The following is a 25,312-nucleotide window of genomic DNA, read 5'->3' as shown; positions in this document are numbered from 1 at the left end:
CCGACGTCACACGGTCGGCCGGGTGGAAAGTTTGTGTCCCCGTTCTCCGGTGTTTTGTCTCCTCCTCGCCGGTCCGTTCTGACAAAACGCCTCCCTCGGTACCTGCTACCTCGCCAGCCCAGCGGTTCGTCGCCATCGACCGCGGGAATTTACCCAGAACCCCGCGCTGTCGGGTGGGGGGGCCCGGAAGTTGGCCGGACTCTGCTGTCGTTATGGTGATGGGTGGCTTCGGCCTCCTCTGGCTGCAGGGTGAGTCCGCAGGCTGCCACCCTCCGAGTGACCGCCGTAGTAGACCCCCGGGGTGGTTACGTGTCCGCCATCTGGAGATTTGGTTTAAGGGTTGCACTCCACACACCCCCGTTTGGCATCGCAGTGACTGACGTTCACCCTCCCCGGACATAATTCACAGCCGGCGGGTTCCGTTTTCGTTTGCGGGGCGCTGGGAACTTTGACCACTCCGCCACCTGCAAATCGGGCAGGATTGTGTGCGATTCCCTTCCTTGATCCGTCCCGCTGCTCTGACCGGCTGTTGTCCGGGTCTCCGCAGGTGTACTGCCGCCAAAGCTACAGCTGCTCTCGATACTTTCAGTATTTCTGGGCTTTAATTCCAACAGTAATGGATTTTTCCCCTTTTTACAGTTCTGGCTATCTCGGCTGCTAAAATGAAAATTGTGGAAGAGCCCAACACCTACGGGTAAATCGATGCGACAATATGATTCCATGGCGGGTCAGAATACCGCAGCACCTTCTTCATCTCGCTACTTTTCCTCCCGGTGTAGTTTGTGGCTACTAATTTTGTTGCTTCTCGAGGCAGAAGGTTGTGGATCAAACCCCACGTTCAGAAGCTTGGCTAACACATTTGAGTGTAAGGGAAGCAAACGTGTACTGGGGAACCGGGAGCTACACGGATGTTTGGCACTCAGCAGATATAGAACATGTAGAAGTACAGCACAGGAACAGGACATTTGGCCCACCGTGTTGCACCGAGCCAGTTAAAAAGCAAATCAAAAACACTCCCAAACACCAATCCTTCCTACCTACACAATGTCCATATCCCTCCATCCTCCTCACATCCACCTGCCTGTCCAAACATCTCTTAAAAGCCTCTAATGTATTTGCTTCTCCCACCAGCACATTCCAGGCATTCACCACTCCCTGAGTAAAAAATCTTGCCCCACACATCCGACTTGAACCTACCCTCTCTCACCTTCAAGGCATGCCCTTTGTTCTTAGACATTTCTACCCTGGGAAACAGTTACTACCTGTCTACTCTGTCTATGCCTCTCATAGTCTTGTAAACCTCTGTCAGACCTCCCCTCAGCCTCTGGTGCTCCAGAGAAAACAATCCAAGTTTATCCAGCCTCTCATGGCCTTTAAACCAGGCAGCATCCTTGGTGAACCTCTTCTGCACCTTCTCCAAAGCCTCAGCACCCTTCCTATAGTGGGGTGACCATAACTACTCAATACTCCAGATGTGGCCTAACCAGTGTTTTATAAAGTCATGATATAAAAATCCCATGACTCTATTTGAAGTATTTTTACCAGGGTCCTCGGATACTTATTGTCCTTGTAGCACCCAAAGTGCTTGTGTACTCATTTCCCCTTAAAGTACTTTCAGTAAACGTGCAAATGAAGCCATATTCTTTACTAGAAGATTGAGTGGTAGTAGAGAGTGGGGATAATCCAGAGTAAGTCGTGATGGCAGAGGTGAACCTAGTCAGTATTAGTCACATCGAAGGGAATAGAGGATTAGCTAAACCATTAATCAAAATGTTTCATGGTTCTGTAGGTCCTGAGAGAATTAGTGATTCATTTACCAAGTCAATGCAGAAACTGATCAAGAAGGGCAAGTGGACTGCTTCTCTAACTAGCTGGAGTGCAAGGTGACACATAATGCTGCAGCTACACAGAGTACTTAGATATTAAAAAGGAACTGAAAAGGCAGGTGAAGAATTTCCATGAACTTTGTAATTTAGAACTAGGGCAAAGTCTGTAAATTAGACCAGTGTTTTTTAAAACTGTATATGCAAAGGAAATTGCCTTTTCAAAACTAATGGATGGTAAACTCATATTTTAAAGGAAAGATTTTTGTTTTTCAAAGCACACAAAAATATACCACAGATAGACTCTCAATTTAAAGTGGATAATGGGTAAACGGGATCTTTGTATTGTTTGGTTAGGAGAGAGAGAATGATCTGTAACCCTTGGGAGAACGTGGCTATGTAACTGGGTGTGAATTTCAGCCAAAGACACAAGCAGGAACAGTCTGGAACCTTGCTTCCTGGAACTACCTGAATGTGAAAGAAAATCAATTATTTCTGATTTAGAAACATAGAAAACATAAAGCACAATACAGGCTCGTTGGCCCACAAAGCTGTGCCGAATATAGCCCTACCTTAGAACTACCTAGGCTTACCCATAGCCCTCTATTTTTCTAAGCTCCATGTACCTATCCAGGAATCTCTTAAAAGACCCTATTGTTTCCGCCTCCACCACCGCTGTTGGCAGCCCATTCCACGCACTCACCACTCTCCGCGTAAAAAAACTTATCCCTGACATGTCCTCTGTACCTACTTCCAAGCACCTTAAAACTACGCCCTCTTGTGCTAGCCATTTCAGCCCTGGGGAAAAGCCTCTGACTACATGATCGATGCCTCTCATTATGCGGTGAAAAAGGCAAATGGTATGTTGGCATTCATAGCAAAAGGATTTGAGTACAGGAGCAGGGAGGTTCTACTGCAGTTGTACAAGGCCTTGGTGAGACCACACCTGGAGTATTGTGTGCAGTTTTGGTCCCCTAATCTGAGGAAAGACATTCTTGCCATAGAGGGAGTACAAAGAAGGTTCACCAGATTGATTCCTGGGATGGCAGGACTTTCATATGAAGAAAGACTGGATCGACTAGGCTTATACTCGCTGGAATTTAGAAGATTGAGGGGGGATCTTATTGAAACGTATAAAATTCTAAAGGGATTGGACAGGCTAGATGCAGGAAGATTGTTCCCGATGGTGGGGAAGTCCAGAATGAGGGGTCACAGTTTAAGGATAAAGGGGAAGCCTTTTAGGACCGAGATGGGGAAAACCTTCTTCACATGGAGAGTGGTGAATCTGTGGAATTCTGCCACAGGAAACAGTTGAGGCCAGTTCATTGGCTATATTTAAGAGGGAGTTAGATATGGCCCTTGTGGCTAAAGGGTATGGAGAGAAAGCAGGTACAGGGTTCTGAGTTGGATGATCAGCCATGATCATACTGAATGGTGGTGTAGGCTCAAAGGGCCGAATGGCCTACTCCTGCACCTATTTTCTATGTTTCTATTATCTTATACGCCCCTATCAGGTGAGAAAAGGCCAAGTTCACTCAACCTATTCTCATAAGGCATGCTCCCCAATCCAGGCAACATCCTTGTAAATCTCCTCCGCACCATTTCTATTTATCAGCACCGTTTCTTCTTGGCACCACTGTATCTCAACACTTCAATAAAATGTAGCTATTTGTATTTCAGGCTGAATAATCCTTTCATGGCCCAAGTAAACCGGCTTCAACCAAAAATCAATCCTGCAACCATTTCAGGTAATGGATAATGAGATTTTCCTCCTTTGTTCTCAGCTGCGTCTTACCCAGCCTCAGTTTCCCATCGCCACCTGCTCACTACCTTCATCTGCTACCTGTGTCCCCTGTATCTCCTTGTCCCAGATTGTTTCTGCTCCCATCTCACCTATTTACCACTCCTCTTTCCCCTGCTGCTCAAATTTAATTGATCAAGTGACTCTGATCAGTCACCAGTACAAGTGTTTGTTTTCTTTCAGGCCCCCCTCACCTGCACAGACTGGCTGGGAAATGCTTCAGTATGATCGAGTCATCGTGAGTAGAAACTTTATTGACTGCAGAAACTAATATTTCCCAGTTTTACTTGCATTTTGCATAAAAATATACCATGTCTTTGAAATTTACAATTTCAGTAGAAAATTCTATCTATTTTGTACTTTCAGTTGGTTGTGGTTATGACTTTGTAAATCTTTTATTTTGCATCCATTCAAGCATCTTTTGTAATGTCTTACAATCATCACATTCCTTGCATAATGGTCTAAATCAGAACTCACTGTGGTTAACAGTTCTGAAAGGTTATAGGTTAAGTATAGACTGGACTTGCACAGACGCTAAAGCTGGGATCAAGTCAAAGTTGTACAGCATGGAGACAGGTCTTTTGGCCCAAACTGTTCATGCTAACTTGCCAACCTTAGCAAGTTCCAATTACCTGCATTTGGCCATTGCCCTCTGAACTTTTCCCATCCTGTCTGAATCATTGGAGGATCAGAGGGGCAAAGGGTTAGCAACTTTAAATTCCTGGGTGTTAATATTCCAGCAGATCTGTCTTGGACCCAGCACATAAGTGTAATTGTGAAGGAAGTACAGCAGAGCCTTCCTTCGGAGTTTGTGTAGATTTGGCATGACATCTAAAACTTTGATAAACGTCCAAAGATGTGTAGTGGAGAGTATATTGACTGGCTGCATCACAGCCTGGTATGGAAATGCCAATACGCTTGAATGGAAAATCCTACAGAAGATAGTGGGTTTGACCCAATACATCAGAGGTAAAGTCCTCCTGGCTATTGTGCACCTACATGAAACACTGTCATAGGAAAGCAGAGTCTGTCATCAGAGATCAGCACTACGCAGGCTATGCTCTCTTCTCACTGCTGCCGTCAGGTAGCAGGTACAAGATCCTCAGGACTCGCACCACAAGGTTCAAGAACAGTTACTACCCCTCAACCATCAGGCTCCTGAACAAAAGGGGATAACTACACTCACCTATCCATCTATTGAGATGTTCCCACCGTCAATGCGTTTCTTGGGAGTTTGGCAGACTAAAGGTGACCTTATTCAAGCATATAAGCTCTGAAGGATATTGGGGGGGGGTGTGGAGTTTGACAATGTAGATGTCGAGATGTGTCTCCTAGTTAAGAGAGTCATGGATGAGAAAACATAGTTACAAAATAAGGGGGTGGTCATTTAAAACTGAGTTGCAGAGAAATGTCTTTTCTGAAAATACTCTGGCTCCTAGTTCCTAGAGTGGTGCCAGGTCATTAAATAAATTTAAGATGGAAATGGACAAGTATGTGAAAGATCAACAGATTGGGGGTGATGGGAAACAGGTAGAGAAAAGGAATTGAGGCCTGCATAGATCAGCCTTGTTCTAAGTAAACTTTTTATCAAAGTACATTTATGTCATCATACACCACCCTGAGATTCATTTTTTTGTGGGCATTCACACACAACCGAATCAATGAAAAACCATTAACAACAAAGACAGACAACCATTTGCAAAAGACAGCAAACTGCAAACTATTGTGGAACAGATGGGGCAAATGAAGTTGAGTGAAGTTATCCCCTCTAGTTCAGGAGCCTGATGGATGACTGTTCCTGAGCCTAGTGATGTAGGCTGTGAGTCTCCTAAACCTCCTTCCTGATGGCAGCAACGAGAAGAGAGCATGGTCTGGATGGTAGGATGGTGTGTGTGGCAGGGGGAGTGGGGTGTTCCCCCGATGATGGCTGCAGCTTTCCTGGGACAAAGCTCCTTGTAGATAGGCTCAATAGTGGGGAGGGCTTTCCCATGATGGACTGGGCTGTATCCACTAGCTTTTGTAGGTGTTTCCATACCAGGCAATGATGCAACCTGCCAGTATACTCTCCATGGTGCATCAATAGAAGTTTGTCAAAGTTTTAGTGACATACTGAAAGACTTTCTTAACAAACTTTCAAGAAGGTAGCTGCCGTGCTTTCTTTGTATTGCAGTTACATGCTGGATCCAGGACAGATTCTCTGAAATGATAACAACGAGGGGGGAAAGTAGCGGATTAAAACTAATTGAACAGCTCTACCAAAGAACCAACACAATGGTCTCAATGGTCTTATTTTTTGTTTCCTGCAGGTATAAGTATGAGTTCTGCCCTTTCCACAACGTTACACAACATGAACAGTCATTTCGCTGGAATGCGTACAGTGGGATCTTGGGGTATGTACTTTATGATGGAGGCAGAAAGGAGAGAGGTATAAAGATTGGTTGGGAGATGGGTCAGTCCTGAAGAGTGCATTGAATGTATTTGATATATTTTATAGCATTTGCCAGCTTTACTGCAATTAGCTTTGTTCAAATAAAATTATTCCGGATGTGATCCAGCCTTCACATAACTATCAGATCTGGGTCTCTTGTATTTGCCATTTAAGGTTGGAAATACTAAATACCCAGCATTTCTCTTACTTTGAAATTAAGGTTAAAGTTTATTTCTCACAAGTGCATCAAAACTTAGAGTGAAATGCCTTGTTTGAGATGACAGCCAACACATCCGAGGGTGTGCAAGGGGCAGTCCGTAAGTGTTGCCACACATCCTGCACCAACATGTCAAGCCGTCAATACTTGGCAGAACAACATGGAACACAGCAAGCAACAAAACAAACTTTTTCCTCCCTCCTACCATGCACGTACACAGTGCAGTAACCGTAAGACAGGCCTCCCACCTCCAGCAGATATGGACTTGCAGAAGTTTGGCTTCAACTTCCCCAGCAGACTTACAGACTCAGCTTCAGCAACAGACCACAACTTCCATACTTGCAATTCGACTCTTGAGCCTTGATCTTCGGCAACGATCTCAGGACATGCAGTTCACCGAGCACAAGCCACCAAACTCCCGATTTGCTGATGACAGGAATTTGACTGCTAGTCCTCGAACTCTGGTCTCACTGATTCACAAATCCAGGGGTTCATTGGAAGATGCTCTTCCTGCTCACACGGAACTCTGGCTCCAGAACCAGCGGACAATTCCTTATGCCTGAGAGTGAATAAAAATGGAATGTTTAAGCATGTGAAGCTCTGTGACAGCCCTAAAACTGTTCAACTATGTAGAACCCAGACCATAATTCCAATGCAAGGCAACATAGGAAATCTCAAGGAGAAGAGAGTAAAACCCAGTATCCTCAGGACTTGGGTGTTCACAAACACATTTTCTGGACAGTCAGATATTATGTTGCACCAATATGCTTTTATCTCACTTTTTTGCGTGTTACATAGTGGTATAAAAAATTTTACAGTGAACCTGATGAGTTAAAGGAAACAAACTGAACCCTGTTAAAGGAGTGTGAGAAATGGATCCAGTGAGTTTCAGCTTGTTAAGCAAACTAAAGCAGAAACATTCGAGATTCCAGCTCTAGCTGCAAACTCCTGACCTTGAACAATAGTCTTCCAGTAATATAAAGTGGACTTCATGATTATGCAGGTTGTGGATAATGAGCACTTAATCTGTCTCAATCGTTAGTACATCTTGAATTATCAGATTTCCAAACAATTGGGTGCCAGGTATCACAATTTTATGTACAGAAAAGGATACGGCCACTGTTGAGCAAGAAAGTTCAATGGGGTTCAAGAAATTGTATCCTGGGTTGTCAGAATGTGACCTGTTAAGTTGGTTTTCCCCCTTTGTCGGGTGGTGAGTGTTGCTGAGATGGGGGTAGAGATGGACTATATCATCATGCAATTCCATTGAGGCTGGGGCATAAACATGGAAAGAGTCAGGATTCAGAAAATAACTGTGGATGGAATCTGACTGTCTTTTGTCCTGTAGAATATGGCAGGAGTGGGAGATTGAAAACAATACCTTTGTGGGAATGTGGATGAAGGAGGGAGATTCTTGTGCCACCAGGAACAGACAGACTAAGGTAGGTGTTCCCTATTCCTGTGCTCAATGCTGGGTCTCAACTGACAGTACCTCAAGGGCTATTTACTTGCAAGCTGAGGAAATCTGAAGCCAGAAACCAATATTTCCAGATTCCTTGCTGCTGCTGTAAGATAAGCTAACAGCATACTGCAGATAAATAACGACAGTGCACTGAGTTACTCGGAGAGGGGACTTTTTTTGCTGTCACAGCAGGTACAGTCTTTCACAGCTCACAAATCAGAATCAGGTCTAATATCACTGGTGTATGTTGTGAAATTTGTTAACTTTGCGGTGGCAGTACATAATAATAGAAGGAAAGACTGAATTACAGTGTGTGTGTGTATATAAATAGTGCAAACAATAGAAATAGAAAAAAAGTGGTGAGGCAGTGTTGGTGGGTTGAATGTCCATTCAGAAATCTGATGGCAGAGGGGAAGAAGCTGTTCCTGAATTGCTGAGTCTGTGCCTTCAGGCTTCTGCACCTCCTTCCTGATGGTAGTAATGAGAAGAGGGCATTTCCTGGGTGATTGGGGGGTCCTTAATGATAGAGCCCACCTTTTTGAGGCATCACACCTTGAAGATGTGCTGGACACAATGGAGGCTACAGATCCTGGGTTCCTCTAGCAAAGTGAGGTTAATGGTTCTGCCATTCCCCAACCTTGTTTTTCTCTCTTCTTTGCAGGTCCTTTTAACGTGTGGAACCAGCCATAAGCTGGCCCATGTTTCTGAGCCGCACACTTGCATCTACTGGCTGACCTTTGAGACGCCATTGGTCTGCCATCCACAGTCCTTACTGGGTGGGTAAGGAAGCCATTTCTCAGAGCATGGGAGGGCTAAGGACGGGTGTTCAGGCAAAGTGATGTCACTCTCCTGCTAGAATAGGAACTGCAATGCTATCCCGCACTTCAGATTGACAACATGCTTTGATCCAGCCAGAGCCTGAATATGGTTTATGGCGCGGTGTTAGCATATTGTCAATATTGTCATCAGCGTGAAGAGCTGAGCTAAGTTTGGTGGGAGGGGTGAAGGAGGTTCTGAGCATAAGAAGATTAAAGATCGGAAGAATAGATTATGTGTTTAGGGGTGATGGTTGTGATGAGAGTTTGAGGTTAATTGAAGGGTGTTCTGGAGGGGAAAAGGTGTGGGTGGGTAATGGGTGTGATGTTGGGTACGTGGTAGAATGGGGGGGGGAGTGCAATATGGAATCTGCTAAAATGTGTTTATTTCTGTAGTTTATCCTAATCTGAAGGAAGAGCTGCAGAAGAGATGGGACCGTGCAGAACAGTCACTTTACGATGGGCTCATTACTCAGCAGGTATGTTTTATGTTTAGTTGGGCCTGGGTCTGAGTAGATGTAAACTAACAATAAGATAAAAAGGACAGTACTGCTATATCTGGCTCCAGGATAAATAAAGGACAAAGGAATTCAGGAAAGAGTAATTACCAGAATTATGAGAGATTGGTGGCATAAATGTTGGAAATCCAAAAATCCTGTTCGAGTGAATGGAATCTCTAGACATAAGCTTACAATGATGCTAGAAAGTTTGTGAACCCTCTTTTTCTTCATAAATATAACCTAAAATGTGATCAGATCTTCACGCAAGTCCTAAAACTAGATAAATGGAACTCAATTAAATAAATATCACAAAAAAACATGATACTTGTTAATTTATTTATTGAGAAAAATGATCCAATATTACATGTCTTTTCTGGAGTAAGCCCATGTTATCACAGGGAGAACGTGCAAACTCCACACAGACCTCACCTGAGGTCAGGATTGAACCCTCATCTCTGGAGCTGTGGCTGTACTCACTGTGCCACTTTGTTGCCCTCAGAGATGCTGTTTACTCAGCGTACTAAGTTTTGAAGAAGACTTTCACCCGAGAAAGCTTCACAGCCAGGCTCTATCATTCGTGCAAAGGGAGACTGTAGCTCTCTTTGATTCTGTTACTCCTCTCCAGCAGCCACCAGCCAGAAACTAAGCAGTCTCTCATGATGCAGATCACAGTCTACTTTGTGTATTTCAGGGTTACAGGAAATTGCTGCGAGCAATATTTGAAGATGCAGGCTACTTGAAAACTGGTCAAGAGAAAACAGAAACTGAAGAACAAAGCCACTTGCAAGAGGAGACCCTAGAAAGATGCAGTGAGGTGAGGTGGGATTTGGAGTATGGGGCAGGATGATAAGAAGAGGGTTGACATTTATTGATGACAACTTCTAATTGATTAATTTTTTTTGGCAATTTGCTGAAATTTTACTCCCCATAGTTTGCCTTTTGGCTGGTGGGCAGAGTGAAGTATGAGTGGAGTGTTTTACTATGTCAGTTCAGATTTCATGACTTCATCGCTTCATCCTGTATACTTCTGAATACCTCCAGGAACTATCTCCTTTGTGTTTTACACCAGCACTTCAAAATATATATTCAAAACAACACTGTGGTATGCATAAAAGTGGAAAATCCTGTAAATCCTCTTCGGGTAGAAACATAAACATACCAGGTCCACAACCTTTATCAAGTTGTTCATTAGATAAAATGTTGATTCTTGTCTTTTTTTAAGTGTGTGTTGATCAGCATTTTGGTTTCTGCAGTCAGTTTAATGCAAAAGATAGCAGCAGATGCTGGAATCTGAAATGAAAACAAATGCTAGAAGAGCTCAGCTAGTCCAGCAACCAGGAAAAGAAACAATTAATGTGTCCAGTTAATGACCTTTCATCAGAAATGAGTAAGCAAGTTAGTCTAAATAATAGAGAAGGTGTGGGAGAGTAGTAGAACAAAGGGAATGTCAATAACAGGATGAAATAAAGATGCCAGTGAATGGGCAATATTTCATCTTTGTCCTGAATCAATTCCCCTTCCTCTCTTACCATCCTTATGATACTCCAGAATATTGAGCTACCAGACCACAACAAGCTTAGTACTCAGTGGGTTAGGCAGCATTACTGGAAGGAAATTGGTAATCAACATTTCAGATCAAGACCCTTCAGCTTTTTGACTGCTGCTCTGGATTGCAGCATCTGCCGTTTCAGATACCCACGTACTGGCGCCTAAGAAGAACGAGGTAACCTGCCTCAGTGACCATCATCCAGTTGCATGTACAACCATTGGGATGAAGTGTTTTGAGAGGTTGGTGATAAAACATATCACTTCCTGCCTGAGAAGTGACTTGGATCTGCTCCAGTTTGCCTACCGGTGTAACAGGTCCACAGCAGATGCCATCTCACTAGCTCTTCACTCAGTCCTAGAACATCTGGACAGCAAAGGTGCTTATACTGAATGCTCTTTATTAACTATAGCTCAGCATTCAAAACCATCATCTCCTCAAGACTAAACTTCAAGATCTTGGCCTCTGTACCTCCTTGTGCAATTGGATCCTCAATTTCCTCACTTGCAGACCCCAGTCAGTTTGATTGGCAACAATATCACCTCCACAATCTCCATCAGCACGGGTGCACCAGAAGGCTGTCTGCTCAGCCCCCTGCTCTACTTGTTTTACACTTACGACTGTGTGGGTAAGCACAGCTCTAATGCCACAGTCAAGTTTGCTGATGACACCAATGTCGTAGGCCAAATTAAAGGTGGTGATGAATTAGCATATAGAAGGGAGATTGAAAACCTGTCTTGAGTGCTGCCACAACAACAAACTCTTACTCAATGTCAACAAGACCAAGTAGCTGATCATTGACTTCTGGAGAAGGAAACCAGAAATCCATAAGCCAGCCCTCTTCTGAGGGGAAGAGGTGGAGAGTGTCAGCAACTTTAAATTCCTTGGCGTTATCATTTCGGACGATCTGTCTTGGACCCAGCAATAGTGCACTTATGAAGAAACTACAGCAACGCCTCTCTTTCCTTAGGAGTTTGTGAAGGTTTGGGATGATGTCTAAAACTGTGACAAACTTATATAGATATGTATAATTGACTGGCTGCATCACAGCCTGGGATGGAAACACCGATGCCCATGAATGGAAAATCCTACCAAAAGTAGTGGATAAGGCCCAGTCCATCACAGGTAAAGCCCTCCCAACCGTTGAGTACATCTACAGGAAGTGTTGTTGCAGGAAATCAGCATCCATTACCAGGGACCCCCCACTACCAAGGTCATGCTCCCTTTTCACTGCTGCCATCAGGAAGAAGGTATAGGAGCCCCAGGACGCACACCACCAGGTTCAGGAACAGTTATTGCCCCTCAACCATCAGGCTCTTAATCCAAAGGGGATAACTTCACTCAACTTCACTTGCTACATCATTGAAGTGTTCCCAAAACCTGTGGACTCACTTTCAAGAGTTTTCCATCTCTTCTTCTCAATATTGTTAAATTTATTTACTTATTATTATTATTTCTTTATTTTTGTATTTGCAGTATGTTGTCTTTTGCATACTGGTTGAACGCCCAACGGTTCATTCTATTATGGTTTGAGTCATAGAGTACAGCACAGAAATGGGCCCTTTGGCCCATCTAGTCCATGCCAAAACCATTTAAACTGCCCACTCCCCTCCCAATCACCAATGACAAACACCTTGTTCAGCTCTGGGCATTTATTTACGCTGAGTTGCCCCGGTAGCAAACATCTCCTCCTCTGTAATTTGTACAGGGTCCGTGAAGTTGATGCCACTTTGCCTCACTTCTACAGACTCTATCCGTCTTCCGAGTAAATACAGATGCAAAGAATTAATTTAAGATCTCCCCCATCTGCCTTGGCTCTACACATGGATTACCATTCTGGTCTTCCAGAGGAACAGTTTTGTCCCTAGAACTTGTTTTGATCTTAACATGCCTGTAGAATCCTTTAGGATTCTTCTTCACCTTGTCTGCTAGAGCAACTTCCGGATTTCTTTAAGTGTTCTCTTGCATTTCTTGTACTCCATAAGCACCTCATTTGTTTCTGCTTGCCTATACCTGCTATACACCTTTTATCGCTTAACCAGGACCTCAATATCTTTGAAAACTAAGATTCCCTACACTTATTATCTTTATCTTTTATTCTGACAGGCACACACAAACTTTGTACTCTCAAAATTTTATTTTTGAATGCCTCCCACTTTCCAAGTACACCTTTGCTCGAAAACAGCCTGTCCCAATCCAGACTTGCCTAATTATTTCTGAAACCATCAAACTTGGCCTTTCTCCAATTTAGAATCTCAACCATGGACCAGCCCTACTAGGTATGTACTTTGATAATAAATTTACTTCGAGCCTCAGTACCCACACCACCAGGTTCAGGACTAGTTATTGCCCTTAAACCATCGAGCTCCTGATGAACCAAAGGGGATAGCTTCACAGCTTCACTTGCCCCATCATTGAAGCGTTCCCTCAATCTATGGATTTGCTTTCAAGGACTCTTCATCTCATGTTCTGGATATTTATTATTTCTTTCTTTTGTATTTGCAGTTTGTGTCTTTTGCCACCAGGTGAATGCCCAAATCGGTGTGGTCTTTCACTGACTCTATTATGGCTATTATTCTATTACAGATATCTTGAGCATACCCACAAGAAAATAAATCTTTAGGTTATAAATGGTGACATGCATGCATTTTGTTAATGAATTTACTTTCACTTTGAAATCAACATGGAAGTGGCAGCTTCCAGCATTTAATTTCCTACTCTGCTCTTGATATTTATTTAGACAGTATCACTATTTTCTTTAAATTCAAGGCATTATGCTTCTTTGTACTATTAATGTCCCAACCCAGTGTCATGCCCTCTCTATTCCCTTTCCATCCCTTCACCTAGAACTTCATCCTCAATTTGTGATCCTTCATCTAGTTACAGTTATCCCTAGACCCAATGCTATATGGCTGGAATATTCTCTATGGTAGGCAAATTTGAGAGAAAGTTTCCATCAAAAATTGGTAGGAAAACAGGTACCAATTTGCAGAAGGAACTGAGGAACATGTGACATAAGGGAGTGGAAGTGGCAGCTGGCACAAGAGTAGGAAGTAGTACCTCAAGTCAGGGCAAACGAAGTGAGGCTAAGAGAATGATGATCATGAGTTCAGAAAGCATGTATACTGTAAATACAAAGTATGGCGAAACACGCAGGTGAGCTGCAGGCACAAATAGATGTGAGATATGTGTGATGTTGCAACAATAATTGAACATGTCTGGAAAGAGAAAAGAATTGAATATTTTATAAATCTAGATATGTGACGTGCAGAAAAGCAGGCAGCATTGCAGCAATGACCAAACTGATAATAATGGTATAAGAGAGAAAAGTTGTTCTTGAGGAAATCAAGGACAAATTTAAAAGGACAGCATTATCAAGCAATTGGGATTATTCTGTAAACACCAAAAGGTGAGAGTGGGCTGAAGGAAATCTCCAGAGCAATTAGAGAAGTATGCATGCAAACCTTCAATTACCACATTAGAGTATCAAGGAGAAGAATTTCTGAAACCTGTTCAGACGAACTTCCTTGATCAATACTTTTTTGACCCAATGAGGAAGAATGCATTAATGGATCTACTTCCAGGGAATGAAGTGAGCCAAGAGGATCATGAAACTGTGGAAAATATCAAAGATGTGGATTATTCGCACCCCCTTTCCATTACCAATCTAAATCAGAACTTAATTGGAAGAGGCCTAACAATAGAATGAGGGGGAGTCTTGGCAGAGCGGACTGGCAGCTAAAATTGTAACGGAACAATAAGACCTTTAAAAGAGATGTCTCAAGAAGAGGTTACTTACATTCACACAAAAGTGAAAGACGGGGAACCAAAGCCAGAGCTCACATTTTATAGATAATTAAAAACAGAAAAAATGTGTGTGATAGATATCAGATGAAGAATTCAAGTGAGAACTGGGCTGAATACAGCAAGATGAGAGGAGGTACAAGGGAAAATGAGGGCAATTGGAGAACATGGAAAAAAGCCCAAGTGAACATAAAAAGAACTCAGCAAGTCTTCTATAGGTGCATGAATATTATGCAGGTGAGAGACATGGATCAAGAAGTAAATTTATACAGTGATGTAGATGGCAAAGTGGAAGAGAAATCAGTCTCAGAGAATGGAAGCCTTCAGGCAGAACTTCACTGGTTTCACTGCAATTATTTTCCCCACATAAAAAAGGCAGGAGTTCAAAATCTGATTTCCCCACCCCCCCCCCCCCCCCCACCCCAGATAACAAAGTGCATATAAAACAATCAGTTTCGTAGCATTAGTGAGGTATTTGGCTCCTTGAGTTTGTTCAGCTAATCAACCCTACAGTGAATATGATAGTAACCTGAATTCTGCATTCCTGCCAATTGCTAGTAACCTTACCCCTTGTGCGCCTCCAGTTATCAAGAAGCAATCTACTTTTCCCTTTAAAAAAATACTCAAAAGCTTTGCTTCCACTATCATTTCAGTAAAAGGCTCAACCCTCAGGAAAAAATGTGCGTTTTTTTTTGTCTCCAAAGGATGACCTTACTTTTGAATAGAAACTTCCAGTTCTAAATTCTCTCAGAGGAAATATTCTTTTCACATTGACCTCGTCAAGATACTTCATGATGTTACATCTTTTCCCAGTGGTCAAATCCTGCAAAGATACAGAGAGGTGTCAGTGAAATTAAGAAGAATGAAGTGAACATTTTGGCAGAAGGACACAAGAAATAATACAGACTAAAATGTACAGATTTAAAAGGTATTTAGGGACACAGGACCTAAATCTTTGAAGGTGACAGGATACTTGGCAGGTGTTGGTGAAGTATATGGAACCTTTGGGAACAGGAGAGCTCAGAAGCCTCAGAAGACAGGGTTCACTCAGGCTCACCAACTGAGTAGAAAAGGCAGCGACCTCAAGCACTTTTTGAGCTTGAGTAGCAACCAATCAGAGAGATCGGATGCCTGAGAAGATGTAGTTCACTTAGGTCACTGATGGAGTAGAAAGGCAGTGAAGGCAGTTTTGGAGCTTTGAGCAGTGGCCAATCTGCATTTGGGATTGACTAGTAGGGTCAAATTAAAGTAAGGCAGAGGCAAGTGGAGCAGCCATCATTGGAGTGAACAGAGTTAGAGTGGAGGTTTTGAGGTTTTAGCTCTTCAAGACTTCAGTGAGAGGATTGAGTGAGAGAAGGCAAAAGAGCTGTCCTGCTAAAGGATCTTGGCCCGAAACACCCACTGTACTCTTTTCTGTAGATGCTGCCTGGCCCGCTGAGTTCCTCCAGCATTTTGTGTGTGAATGTGCTTCCAGGTGCAGCTTCTAACAATTCGCGTTGAGGAGTCGGAGCTGGAACTGGATGAACCTAGGATCATTCAGCAGGCTGAGGGTATAAATCATTGAAGGTAGCTGGACACTTGGCAGGAGTTGGTCAAGCACATGGAGTCTTTGCGAAGAAGCAGAAAATACTTGGTGCAGTGGCCAATCAGAAATATCGAAGCCTGAGCAGACATAGTTCACTCAGGTTTGCTGATTGAGTAGAAAGGTCAGTGACTCGTGGGACTTCTGGAGCTTTGAGCAGTGACCAGTCAGAGTCATTGGAAGCCTGAGATGACGTAGTTCACTTACGTTTGCCGATTGAGTAGAAAAGTCAGCGACTCACAGTAACCTGACTTTGTGTGTCTTTTGTATAGGGCAGGGCACCTCTACAAACTACAACAATCTCATCTCATTAATTGGAACACCTAACTCCAAATAGCTTTTACAGAAGACATTACCCCAGTGGTTCACATACTTTTTTGAACCTAGACTGATTGTTTAAATGGTGCACGCAGTATTGATGATAAGTACAATTATTTGTGTGTTATTAGTTTAGGCAGATTGTTCTTGTCCATTATTGTGACCTAGATGAAGACCAGACCACATTTTATGAGTAATTAATGCAGAAAATCAGGTAATTGCAAATGGATCACAAACTTTTTCTTGCAACTGTATCTCTGCATATTTACTTTGAAATTAATGGCATTGTTTGTGGTCACTGGATGCAAAGTGCTCCCTACATAAACCTGTCTCATTCCCTAATGGCAGATCCAGTGTCATACACTCACTCATTGGGATTTCTATGTATTGATGAAGGAAACTTTCATGAACACATTTGACAAATTTTATTCCATCTAGTCCTTTTACAATATGGGATTCCCAGTCAATATGTGAAATTTAAAATCACCTACTGTAAGAACTTCATGGTTCTTGCAACAGTCTGCCATCTTTTTACACATTTGTTCCCCTAAATCCATTAGGCTGCTGGATGGTCTGTAATATAGCCCTGTTAACGTGGTCATACCTTTCTTATTTCTCAGTTCCACCCATAGCACCTCACTAGTTGAGTTCTCCAGACTGTCCTGATGGAGCAGTGTCATGACATTTTCCCTTTCGAGTAAGGTCACCCCTGCTCCTTTAATCCCTGCCTCTCCTGCAATCTAGTTTCACTAATGGTTACATCATAATTCCAGGTGTTGATCCATGCCCTAAGCTTATCTGCTTTTTTTACTTCAATAATTCTTGTATTGAAATATACACAGCTCAGGATACGAGTTGCACCATGCTCAGCCTTTTGATTCCGGACTTTGTCTGAGGTCTTAACAACATCTGCCTCCACAACCTCTCCACTAACTGTTCTGGCTGTCTGGTTCCCATCCCCCTGCAACTCCAGTTTAAACCCCACCATGTAGTATTAACATACCTTCTCACTAGGATATTAGTCCCTCTCCAGTTCAGGTGCCAACTGTCCCTTCTGTACAGGTCCCACCTTCCCTGGAAGAGAGCCCAATGATCCAAAAATCTTATACCCTCCCTCATATACCAACTCCTTAGCCATGTATTAAATTGTATAATCTTCCTAATGAATCCCCTATCACCACAGCATGCTTCTTCTTCCCCCTCCCCTTCCCTTCTGAGTCACAGAGCCAGACTCAGTGCCAGAGACTCGACCACTGTGACTTTCCTGTTAGGTCAAACCCCCACCTCGCTCCCCCCAACAGTATCGAAAGTGATATACCTGTGTTAAGGGGGATGGCCCAGGGGTACTCTGCACTGGCTCCTTAACCTCTTTTCCCTTCCTGACAGTCACCTAGTTTCCTGTGTCGTGCACCTTGGGTGAAACTACCTCTCTCTCTATCCTATCTATAACCACTTCAACCTCCCGAATGATCCAGAGTTCATCCAATTCCAGCTCCAGCTCCTTAATTTGGATTGTTAGAAGCTGCAGCTGGATGCACTTCTCACAGTTGTAACCATCAGGGACACTGGAGGCTTCCCTGCCTTCCCACATCCCACAAAAGGAGCATTCAACTACCCTGCCGCAACTCTTTGCTCCCTTTTTTCAACTTGAGCAGTGGACCAGAGTGAAATCACCTCCTCTCAAGCTTCGGATGTCTAGATTGGTCACTGGTCAAAGCTCTATCAGTTATTATTCTATAATGGATTTATTGGATTTGCCTGCAAAAAAATGTATCTCAGGGTTGTATATGGTGACATATATGTAAATTGATAATAAAATTACTTTGAACTTGTGTGTTTCCAAGTTGGCAGTCCTATCTATCCCTCAATCATGTTTCCGTAATAACTGTGATATTACAATCCCATGGGCTGATCCAAGCTTTGAGTTTACCTTACCTGGTGAAGCTTGAGTTAAAGTAAATGCAATTTGGCCCTGCAGACCTTCCTTGTTCTGTGTCCTTCCCTTGCCTGCCTACTGAACTTGTTTGCTTGCTTTAACCTCTCTATTTGCTTGAACTTTCTCACCCAATGCATTCCTACTTTGGGTCCTGAACCTTCATTCCCTTCCAGACTAATGACACAGGGAGTACAATTCTAGAGCTCCTGCTTCTTAATCTTCTTTCTAAGTCCCCAATACAACATGATGTCCCAATTCTAATATTCAGTGCCTCAGCCTTTGAAGGTAAGCAACACCAATGCCTTCTTCACTATCTTAACACACCTGTGCTCACCACTTTCCAAGAACTATGAACTTCCACCATAAGATCTCTCTGTATAAGATCCTTGCCATGTACACTTAGCTGGATGAAGTTCCATCTGCTATTGGTCCAGCCAACTTTCCAGCTGATCTATGTTGCCCTCTATCCTTAGATATCTTTGCTATCCACAATTTTCATGTCATCAGCTAACTTACTAATGCAACCAATATGACAAAGAAAAAGTCTCAGCACTAATCCTTGGAGTACACCACTTGTTGCAGACTTCTAGTCAGAGAAATAGCCACCCACCTCTACCTATGACCAAGCCAAATTTGGATCCAGTTTGCCACGGTTTCTTAGATACTTTGTACTTCAATCTTGTGGATAAGCCTATCTATACAGGACTTGTCAGAAGTGTTGCTGAAGTCTACACCTACTACCTTGTCTTCATCAATTTTCTTAGTTACTCCTCAATACAGGTTAATCAGATTGCAAACATGGAGGAAAATCCGCAAATGCTGGAAATCCAAGCAACACACACAAAATGCTGGAGGACTGACCTCTACCATGCTGAGGTCAAGCAACAACTCTCAGGCACTTACACTTATTACCCCTTTAACAGGACCCCACTAAGGAGAATCAGGCAATTGTCACCCGCAGTATCTCTGACTTTACTAACTCTGGGAATTTCCCATTCACCGCCACCAACCTTATTCTTCCCTTATCCTGTACCTCCTGTTTCTACCTCCTACTGAAACACCACCTTATATTCTGTCTGGGCAACCTCCAACCTGACGGCATGAACATAGATTTCTTGAATTTACGGTAATTCCCCTCCTCCCCATTCCCATTATCCCCTCTCACCTTATCTCCTTACCTGCCCATCACCTCCCTCTGGTGCTCCTCCGCCTTCCCATGGTCTTTTACCCTCTCCTATCAGATACCCCCTTCTCCAGCCCTTTATCTTTCACCAATCAACTTCCCAGCTCTTTACTTCACCCCCTTCCCATTTCACCTATCACCTTGTACTACTTCCTCCCCTTCTCCACTTTCTTGCTCTGAGTTACCTTTTTTTCCAGTCTTGCTGAAGGATCTTGACCCAAAAAATAGACTGTCTCCTCTTTTCATAGATGCTGCCTGGCCTGTTGAGTTCCTCCAACATTTTGTCTGTTGCTTAATCAGACTGAGATGTTACAGCAAAACATTTAGCCCAACAAGTCTACACCAACCACTGTTCATCAGCTAGTCTGCTGCATGCATTTGGTCCATCTCTTTTAAGACCCATCCAGCCAAGTGTTTCCTGAATGTACCTGTCTGAAGTTTCTCTGACAGTTTATTCCATATACTCACCCACTCTGTGTGGAAAAAGTTACCCTTCAGATCCAGGGTTGCCATTGCTGGGAGCGACTGTTCTGTCGAGACGCGAGCGCAGAAAGCAAACCTACGCTCAGCCCTATTACTTTGTGAGGGCTAAAGCATTGAGCCAGATTTAAAAACATGGAGTCCGAGAGGAAACTGAACAGGTGTTCGGCACTATTTGCTTGCATTTGACCAGTCTCCCTCTCTTCTCACTACTACCAATGGATGGGAGGTGCAGGAGCCTTGGGTCCCACACTACAGGTTCAAAAGCAATTGTTGCCCTGTGGCCATTGGGTTGTTCAACTGGCTTCACTTGCTTCAGCACTGAACTGACTCCATTGGTAGTAACTCACTTCAAAACTCTGCAGCTCATGCTCTACGTGTTACTTGTTTACTTTTTTAAAAAACTATTTGCACAATTTGTCCTCTTGCCCATTGAATGTTCAGTAAGTAGTCTTTGTTGTGTGTGGCTTTTTATAGATCCTTCATTTTGTGGGAGCTTGCAATAAGATCTCAGAGTTTTATATGGTATATATACTTTGATAATAAATTTGAACTTTTAAATCTTTCCCCTCTCACCCTACATCTATGGCCACTGGTTCTGGATTCCCCTGTCCTGTGGAAAAGATTATTTTCATTCATGTATCTATGCCTCTCAAAATTTTAAATGTTTCTATAGGGTCACCCATCATTCTCCTGTGTTCCAAGGAATAAAGCCCTAGCCTGGCCAGCCTCTCCCTATAACTCAGGCCTTCCAGAGCTGGCAACATCCTAGTAAATCTTTACTACTCTTTCCAGTTTAACCACATCTGTCCTATAACAAGATTTCCAAAACTGTACACAGTTTAATGTAACTGAACTTGAACAACACACACAAAATGTTGGTAGAACACAGCAGGCCAGGCAGCATCTATAGGGAGAAGCGCTGTCGACGTTTCGGGCCGAGACCCTTCGTCAGGACTGACTGAAAGGAAAGATAGTAAGAGATTTGAAAGTAGTGGGGGGAGGGGGAAATGCGAAATGATAAGAGAAGACCGGAGGGGCTGGGATGAAGCTAAGATCTGGAAAGGTGATTGGCAAAAGTGATACAGAGCTGGAGAAGGGAAAGGATCGTGGGACTAGAGGCCTCAGGAGAAAGAAGGGGGGGGGGGGGGGAGGAGCACCAGAGGGAGATGGAGAACTGGCAAACAACTAAATATGTCAGGGATGGGGTAAGAAGGGGAGGAGGGGCATTAACGGAAGTTAGAGAAGTCAATGTTCATGCCATCAGGTTGGAGGTTACCCAGCCGGTATATAAGGTGTTCCTCCAACCTGAGTTTGGATTCATTTTGACAGTAGAGGAGGCCATGGATAGACATATCAGAATGGGAATGGGACGTGGAATTAAAATGTGTGGCCACTGGGAGATCCTGCTTTCTCTGGCAGACCGAGCGTAGGTGTTCAGCGAAACGGTCTCCCAGTCTGCGTCGGGTCTCACCAATATATAAAAGGCCACACCGGGAGCACCGGACACAGTATACCACACCAGCCGACTCACAGGTGAAGTGTCGCCTCACCTGGAAGGACTGTCTGGGGCCCTGAATGGTGGTGAGGGGGGAAGTGTAAGGGCAGGTGTAGCACTTGTTCCGCTTACAAGGATAAGTACCAGGAGGGAGATCGGTGAGAAGGGATGGGGGGGATCGAGTGGACAAGGGAGTCGCATAGAGAGCGATCCCTACGGAATGCAGAAAGAGGGGGGGAGGGAGAGATGTGCTTGGTAGTGGGATCCCGTTGGAGGTGGCAGAAGTTACGGAGAATTATATGTTGGACACTCACCAATATATAAAAGGCGACACCGGGAGCAACTTCTTACCCTATCCCTGACATATTTAGTTGTTTGCCTGTTCTCCATCTCCCTCTGGTGCTTTCCCCCCCACTTTCTTTCCCCCGAGGCCTCCCATCCCATGATCCTTCCCCTTCTCCAGCTCGGTATCACTTTGGTAGCACCTCACCAAACACCAGTAGGTGTTCAGCGAAATGGTCTCCCAGTCTGCGTCGGGTCTCACCAATATATAAAAGGCCACACCGGACGCAGTATACCATACCAGCTGTTTGAATTTCCAGCATTTGCAGATTTCCTCATGTTAACTGAACTTAATGTAGTGTTTAATTTTTTTTGTCTCAATTTAGGAGCGCAATAAACTCTCAGCAGAGGTGCAGAGGCTAAAGAATATACTGACACAGCACAACATCACTACATTCCTGTCCAGTGAGTATTGCCTCACCCCTTTACATGCCACTGCTTTTTTTATTCCAGGGTGGGTCAGTTCTAATGGACGTGGTACTTGTTGAGGTGAGGTTCAGTGTACCTTCCTGATGCTGTCCTTGTGGTTTGATCTGGGTCAAAAAGTTGGGCCTTGCTTTTCCTTTTGTCTGAGGATAGTGAGCATAGCTGGGAGATTTTTCATGCCTGTGTCCTCCTCTTTCACTTCCCCATCTATGATTGAGATGATGTACATGTCACTCACCTTTTATTTCTGTTACCCAACTCATTTGAATCCCCTGTGTAATCTCACCATTCATTAGCTGATCTATCATCAGAACATAAAAAATAGAAGCAGGAGGCTCTAAATCCCTTCATTCCTGGTCCATGATTTACTTACATCACAGATGATCCTTTAGCTTGGCACCAAGTTCATGTATGCACTCTGTCCCATGACTCCCTTAATATAAATCCAGATTACTGCAGAACCACCAGTTAGAAGTAAAAAAATTTATGGATGCATCTAAAAACCCAATAGATGGGCACGCCCTAGATTACTGTCCATTTGAAAACTGGTTAAATGTATTTCAGAATTCCAAAGATTCACCACTCTCGGTGGAAAAAAATCCTCATTGATTTTTTAGAGTGCACAACCCCCTAATTTGTGACTGACCTCTGGTCTGGAAATCTTGTCTACTTTAAATTGTTTAATACTCTACCCCACCCATTTTAATTTTCTCCCTTTGCTGTTCAGTGGGAGAACAGCTTGGAAGCAGGGAATTTTAGGTGTTTTAGGAATTTTAGAATTGGAGGAACAAGAAATTTTGTGTTTGGGTTGGAGAACAGTAGGCAAGGAAGGGGGCTTATGAAAGAAATCAGTAAAAAGTTTCAACTCTGTACCATAGCATCACTAAAATGTTTCTTTTTTTCTTCTTAGTGAGTGAGGTCATACCGGCTCTAGCCACACCTCAAATCCCGGGACACTAACAGCAGAGAGGCCCCAGGTTTTTGGACGAATCACCATGTGCAGCAGATGAATACTCTGGACCTTAAAACAGGCATTGTGTAATTTAGAGGAATGTTTTTGCTTAATGCAAACTCTGCTGGTACAACTGATTTTATTTTTGCAAAAGGAGACTGAAATGTAAAGTTTGACTTCATTCTTGAGTAGATGGTTTTTAGTTTGTTGGTTTCTACATCTGAGATGTGAAGTAAAATTATCAGATTAAAGCTGGAATGAGAATGAAGGGGTGTAAGGAGTTGAACTTTTAAAAAGCAAAATCACGTGAAATAAAACAACAAAATACAGGGGATAATGCATAAGAGTAGCGTGGAGAGAGAAACAGAACTTCAGGTCTGTAGCCTTGCATTGTGGTTAAATAAGTAAAATGTTAATGAACTACTGTATATAGCTTCCTAAAATTAAAATCAACTTTGAAATACAACTGGATTTTCTTTAAAAGATTTTGTGTGGAATAATTAAAAGGGTCAAGATTAAGACAGGTGTCAGACTGATTTGCCAGTGAGCATCTGGCAACACCTGTTCCTGAACAATTTCTACAGCAGGACCATGGTGCCTTTGAGGAAGTGGACGGGCATTACATTGCATCCTCGCTATTAATGAAGGCCAGCTGTCATTTTCTTTCGTACTGGGTCGGCTTCTAAAAGTATAGGTGGAAACATAAAGCTACTGCAATAAGCAGTAATAAAACCGTTTACAAAATACGCATCTTCACCCATTACAGAGATCCCCTTGGCCAAAACAGCAGCAGTCGGTGTTGCATTTTAGCTTTGCAGTGTTCAGTAAAACCTATTTGGCTACCCCATCTATGCAACTGGTCCAGTGCGCCACCCAATGGCTAGGACTCTGTGAAGTAAGAACTGCATTCCCTCCCACCACTCCAGCCTCAACCAGGTCAAATTAGGTCACCAACATGATGGATAAATGGAACCGAGTGGTATATGGATGTGACCAAAAGTTTCTCCTTGTTGCAACCTGACACAGATATTGTAGGTTGGAAACTATTTTCATTGACTTTTTCAGTACAAGTTCCTTATTTCTCATATCAGAATACTGTTTGAGTATTAGCTATTTGCAATTTGGATGTGGTACTTCCTACAAGTGAATGCATTTTTTAAAATAATGTATTTCATAAGCTTTGGAATGCTCCTGGGTAATGATGTTACATAGATGCACATTCAGTCTAGTACAAATAAGCAAATAGTAGGCCTCTACCTGTTTGTAATTGGTTATTCTTCAGTTCATTTGTGTGAGCATTTCAGCCTACTTTAAAGAATTTTGCACAGAATTTTAAAGCATTCAATCTCCACTCTCTATATGGATGCATCTGTTTCATGGAATGAAGTCAATTTGGTGAGGTGCTACCAAAAGCTTGCTATTGCATAGTGGATTAACTGAAGATTGAATGTTAACTTGCAACTTCAGACTGAAAATCACATAAAGCAGAGAAAAGCTATTGTTAAATTAACATGAGTGTTTCAACTCCAGAGCACCATGTAGGGTGTTAATGAGCACAGTGCTACCATCTATAGTGCCTGCTGGTTAGTAGTCCCCACCTCCATACTATCTCACTGTGGAAATGAACAGCTATTTAATCCTTTGTAGAGCAATAAAAATAAGCGACCAGAGGTTCTCAGCAGGTAGAACAGCATTGAAGAGGAAGGTATTTATGTTTTGGGTCAAAACCCTGTATCAGGAATATTTCTTTTTTTTTAAAGTTGCTGTTGACACCACTGTTAAATTGCACTACTAGTAAAGCTAGCATAATTTGTTACTTCCCATTGAAAATTAGGAACTATAATTGTATGGGATGAATAGTACTGTTGATTCCCAAAGTTGCAATACGTCTATGGCAGGAGGTTGGAAGTGGACAATATGGATCAAAAGGACATGATCCAGAATTTATAACCTAAAATTAGAAACTGGTACCATAACAGCATGAAAAATGAGAACTAAAGAAATAGCTGACAGCGAGAAAGGTATTTGAAATAGATACTAATTATTTTTTTCTTCTGTGCCATTGACAGCACTCTTATAATTTCTACCATGTCAAATGCACAGCATATGGTTTAAATTTGGAATCCAGAACAAAGTTTTTAAATGTATTATCAATAGTAGAAAGGCTCATTTATTAATACTGGTGAGCATGGAAAAATA

At 42.9% G+C, this 25,312-nt stretch overlaps 1 protein-coding gene across 2 annotated transcripts; it reads left to right on the top strand.

Moving 5' to 3' along the window:
• Window positions 1-16: 16 nt before the first annotated feature.
• Window positions 17-23,579, top strand: gnptg (N-acetylglucosamine-1-phosphate transferase subunit gamma). Of its 2 annotated transcripts, none has more exons than XM_073060867.1 (11): window positions 17-249; window positions 640-694; window positions 3,504-3,571; window positions 3,808-3,862; window positions 5,931-6,014; window positions 7,618-7,711; window positions 8,393-8,507; window positions 8,943-9,025; window positions 9,738-9,860; window positions 22,062-22,140; window positions 23,072-23,579. In XM_073060867.1, exons 1-11 carry the CDS (start codon window positions 213-215, stop codon window positions 23,119-23,121), a joined length of 843 nt encoding a protein of 280 aa, XP_072916968.1. In that variant the 5' UTR covers window positions 17-212; the 3' UTR covers window positions 23,122-23,579. The 2 variants fall into 2 exon arrangements, with proteins under 2 accessions (XP_072916968.1, XP_072916969.1); XM_073060868.1 differs by having other exon boundaries at window positions 18-249; window positions 640-865.
• The last annotated feature ends 1,733 nt before the right edge of the window (window positions 23,580-25,312 follow it).

This window comes from Hemitrygon akajei, chromosome 11, assembly GCF_048418815.1.
Source record: "Hemitrygon akajei chromosome 11, sHemAka1.3, whole genome shotgun sequence".
NCBI classification, from domain to species: Eukaryota; Metazoa; Chordata; class Chondrichthyes; order Myliobatiformes; family Dasyatidae; genus Hemitrygon; species Hemitrygon akajei.
This window is presented reverse-complemented; position numbering and strand designations above follow the sequence as displayed.

Excerpts from the sequence above, each read along its gene's own strand:
- gnptg (XM_073060867.1), top strand. The coding sequence starts at position 213 with ATGGTGATGGGTGGCTTCGGCCTCCTCTGGCTGCAGG. Across the intron at positions 250-639 it reads CGGCCTCCTCTGGCTGCAGG|TTCTGGCTATCTCGGCTGCT; the intron begins GTGAGTCCGCAG and ends CCCTTTTTACAG. Across the intron at positions 7,712-8,392 it reads CCAGGAACAGACAGACTAAG|GTCCTTTTAACGTGTGGAAC; the intron begins GTAGGTGTTCCC and ends TCTTCTTTGCAG.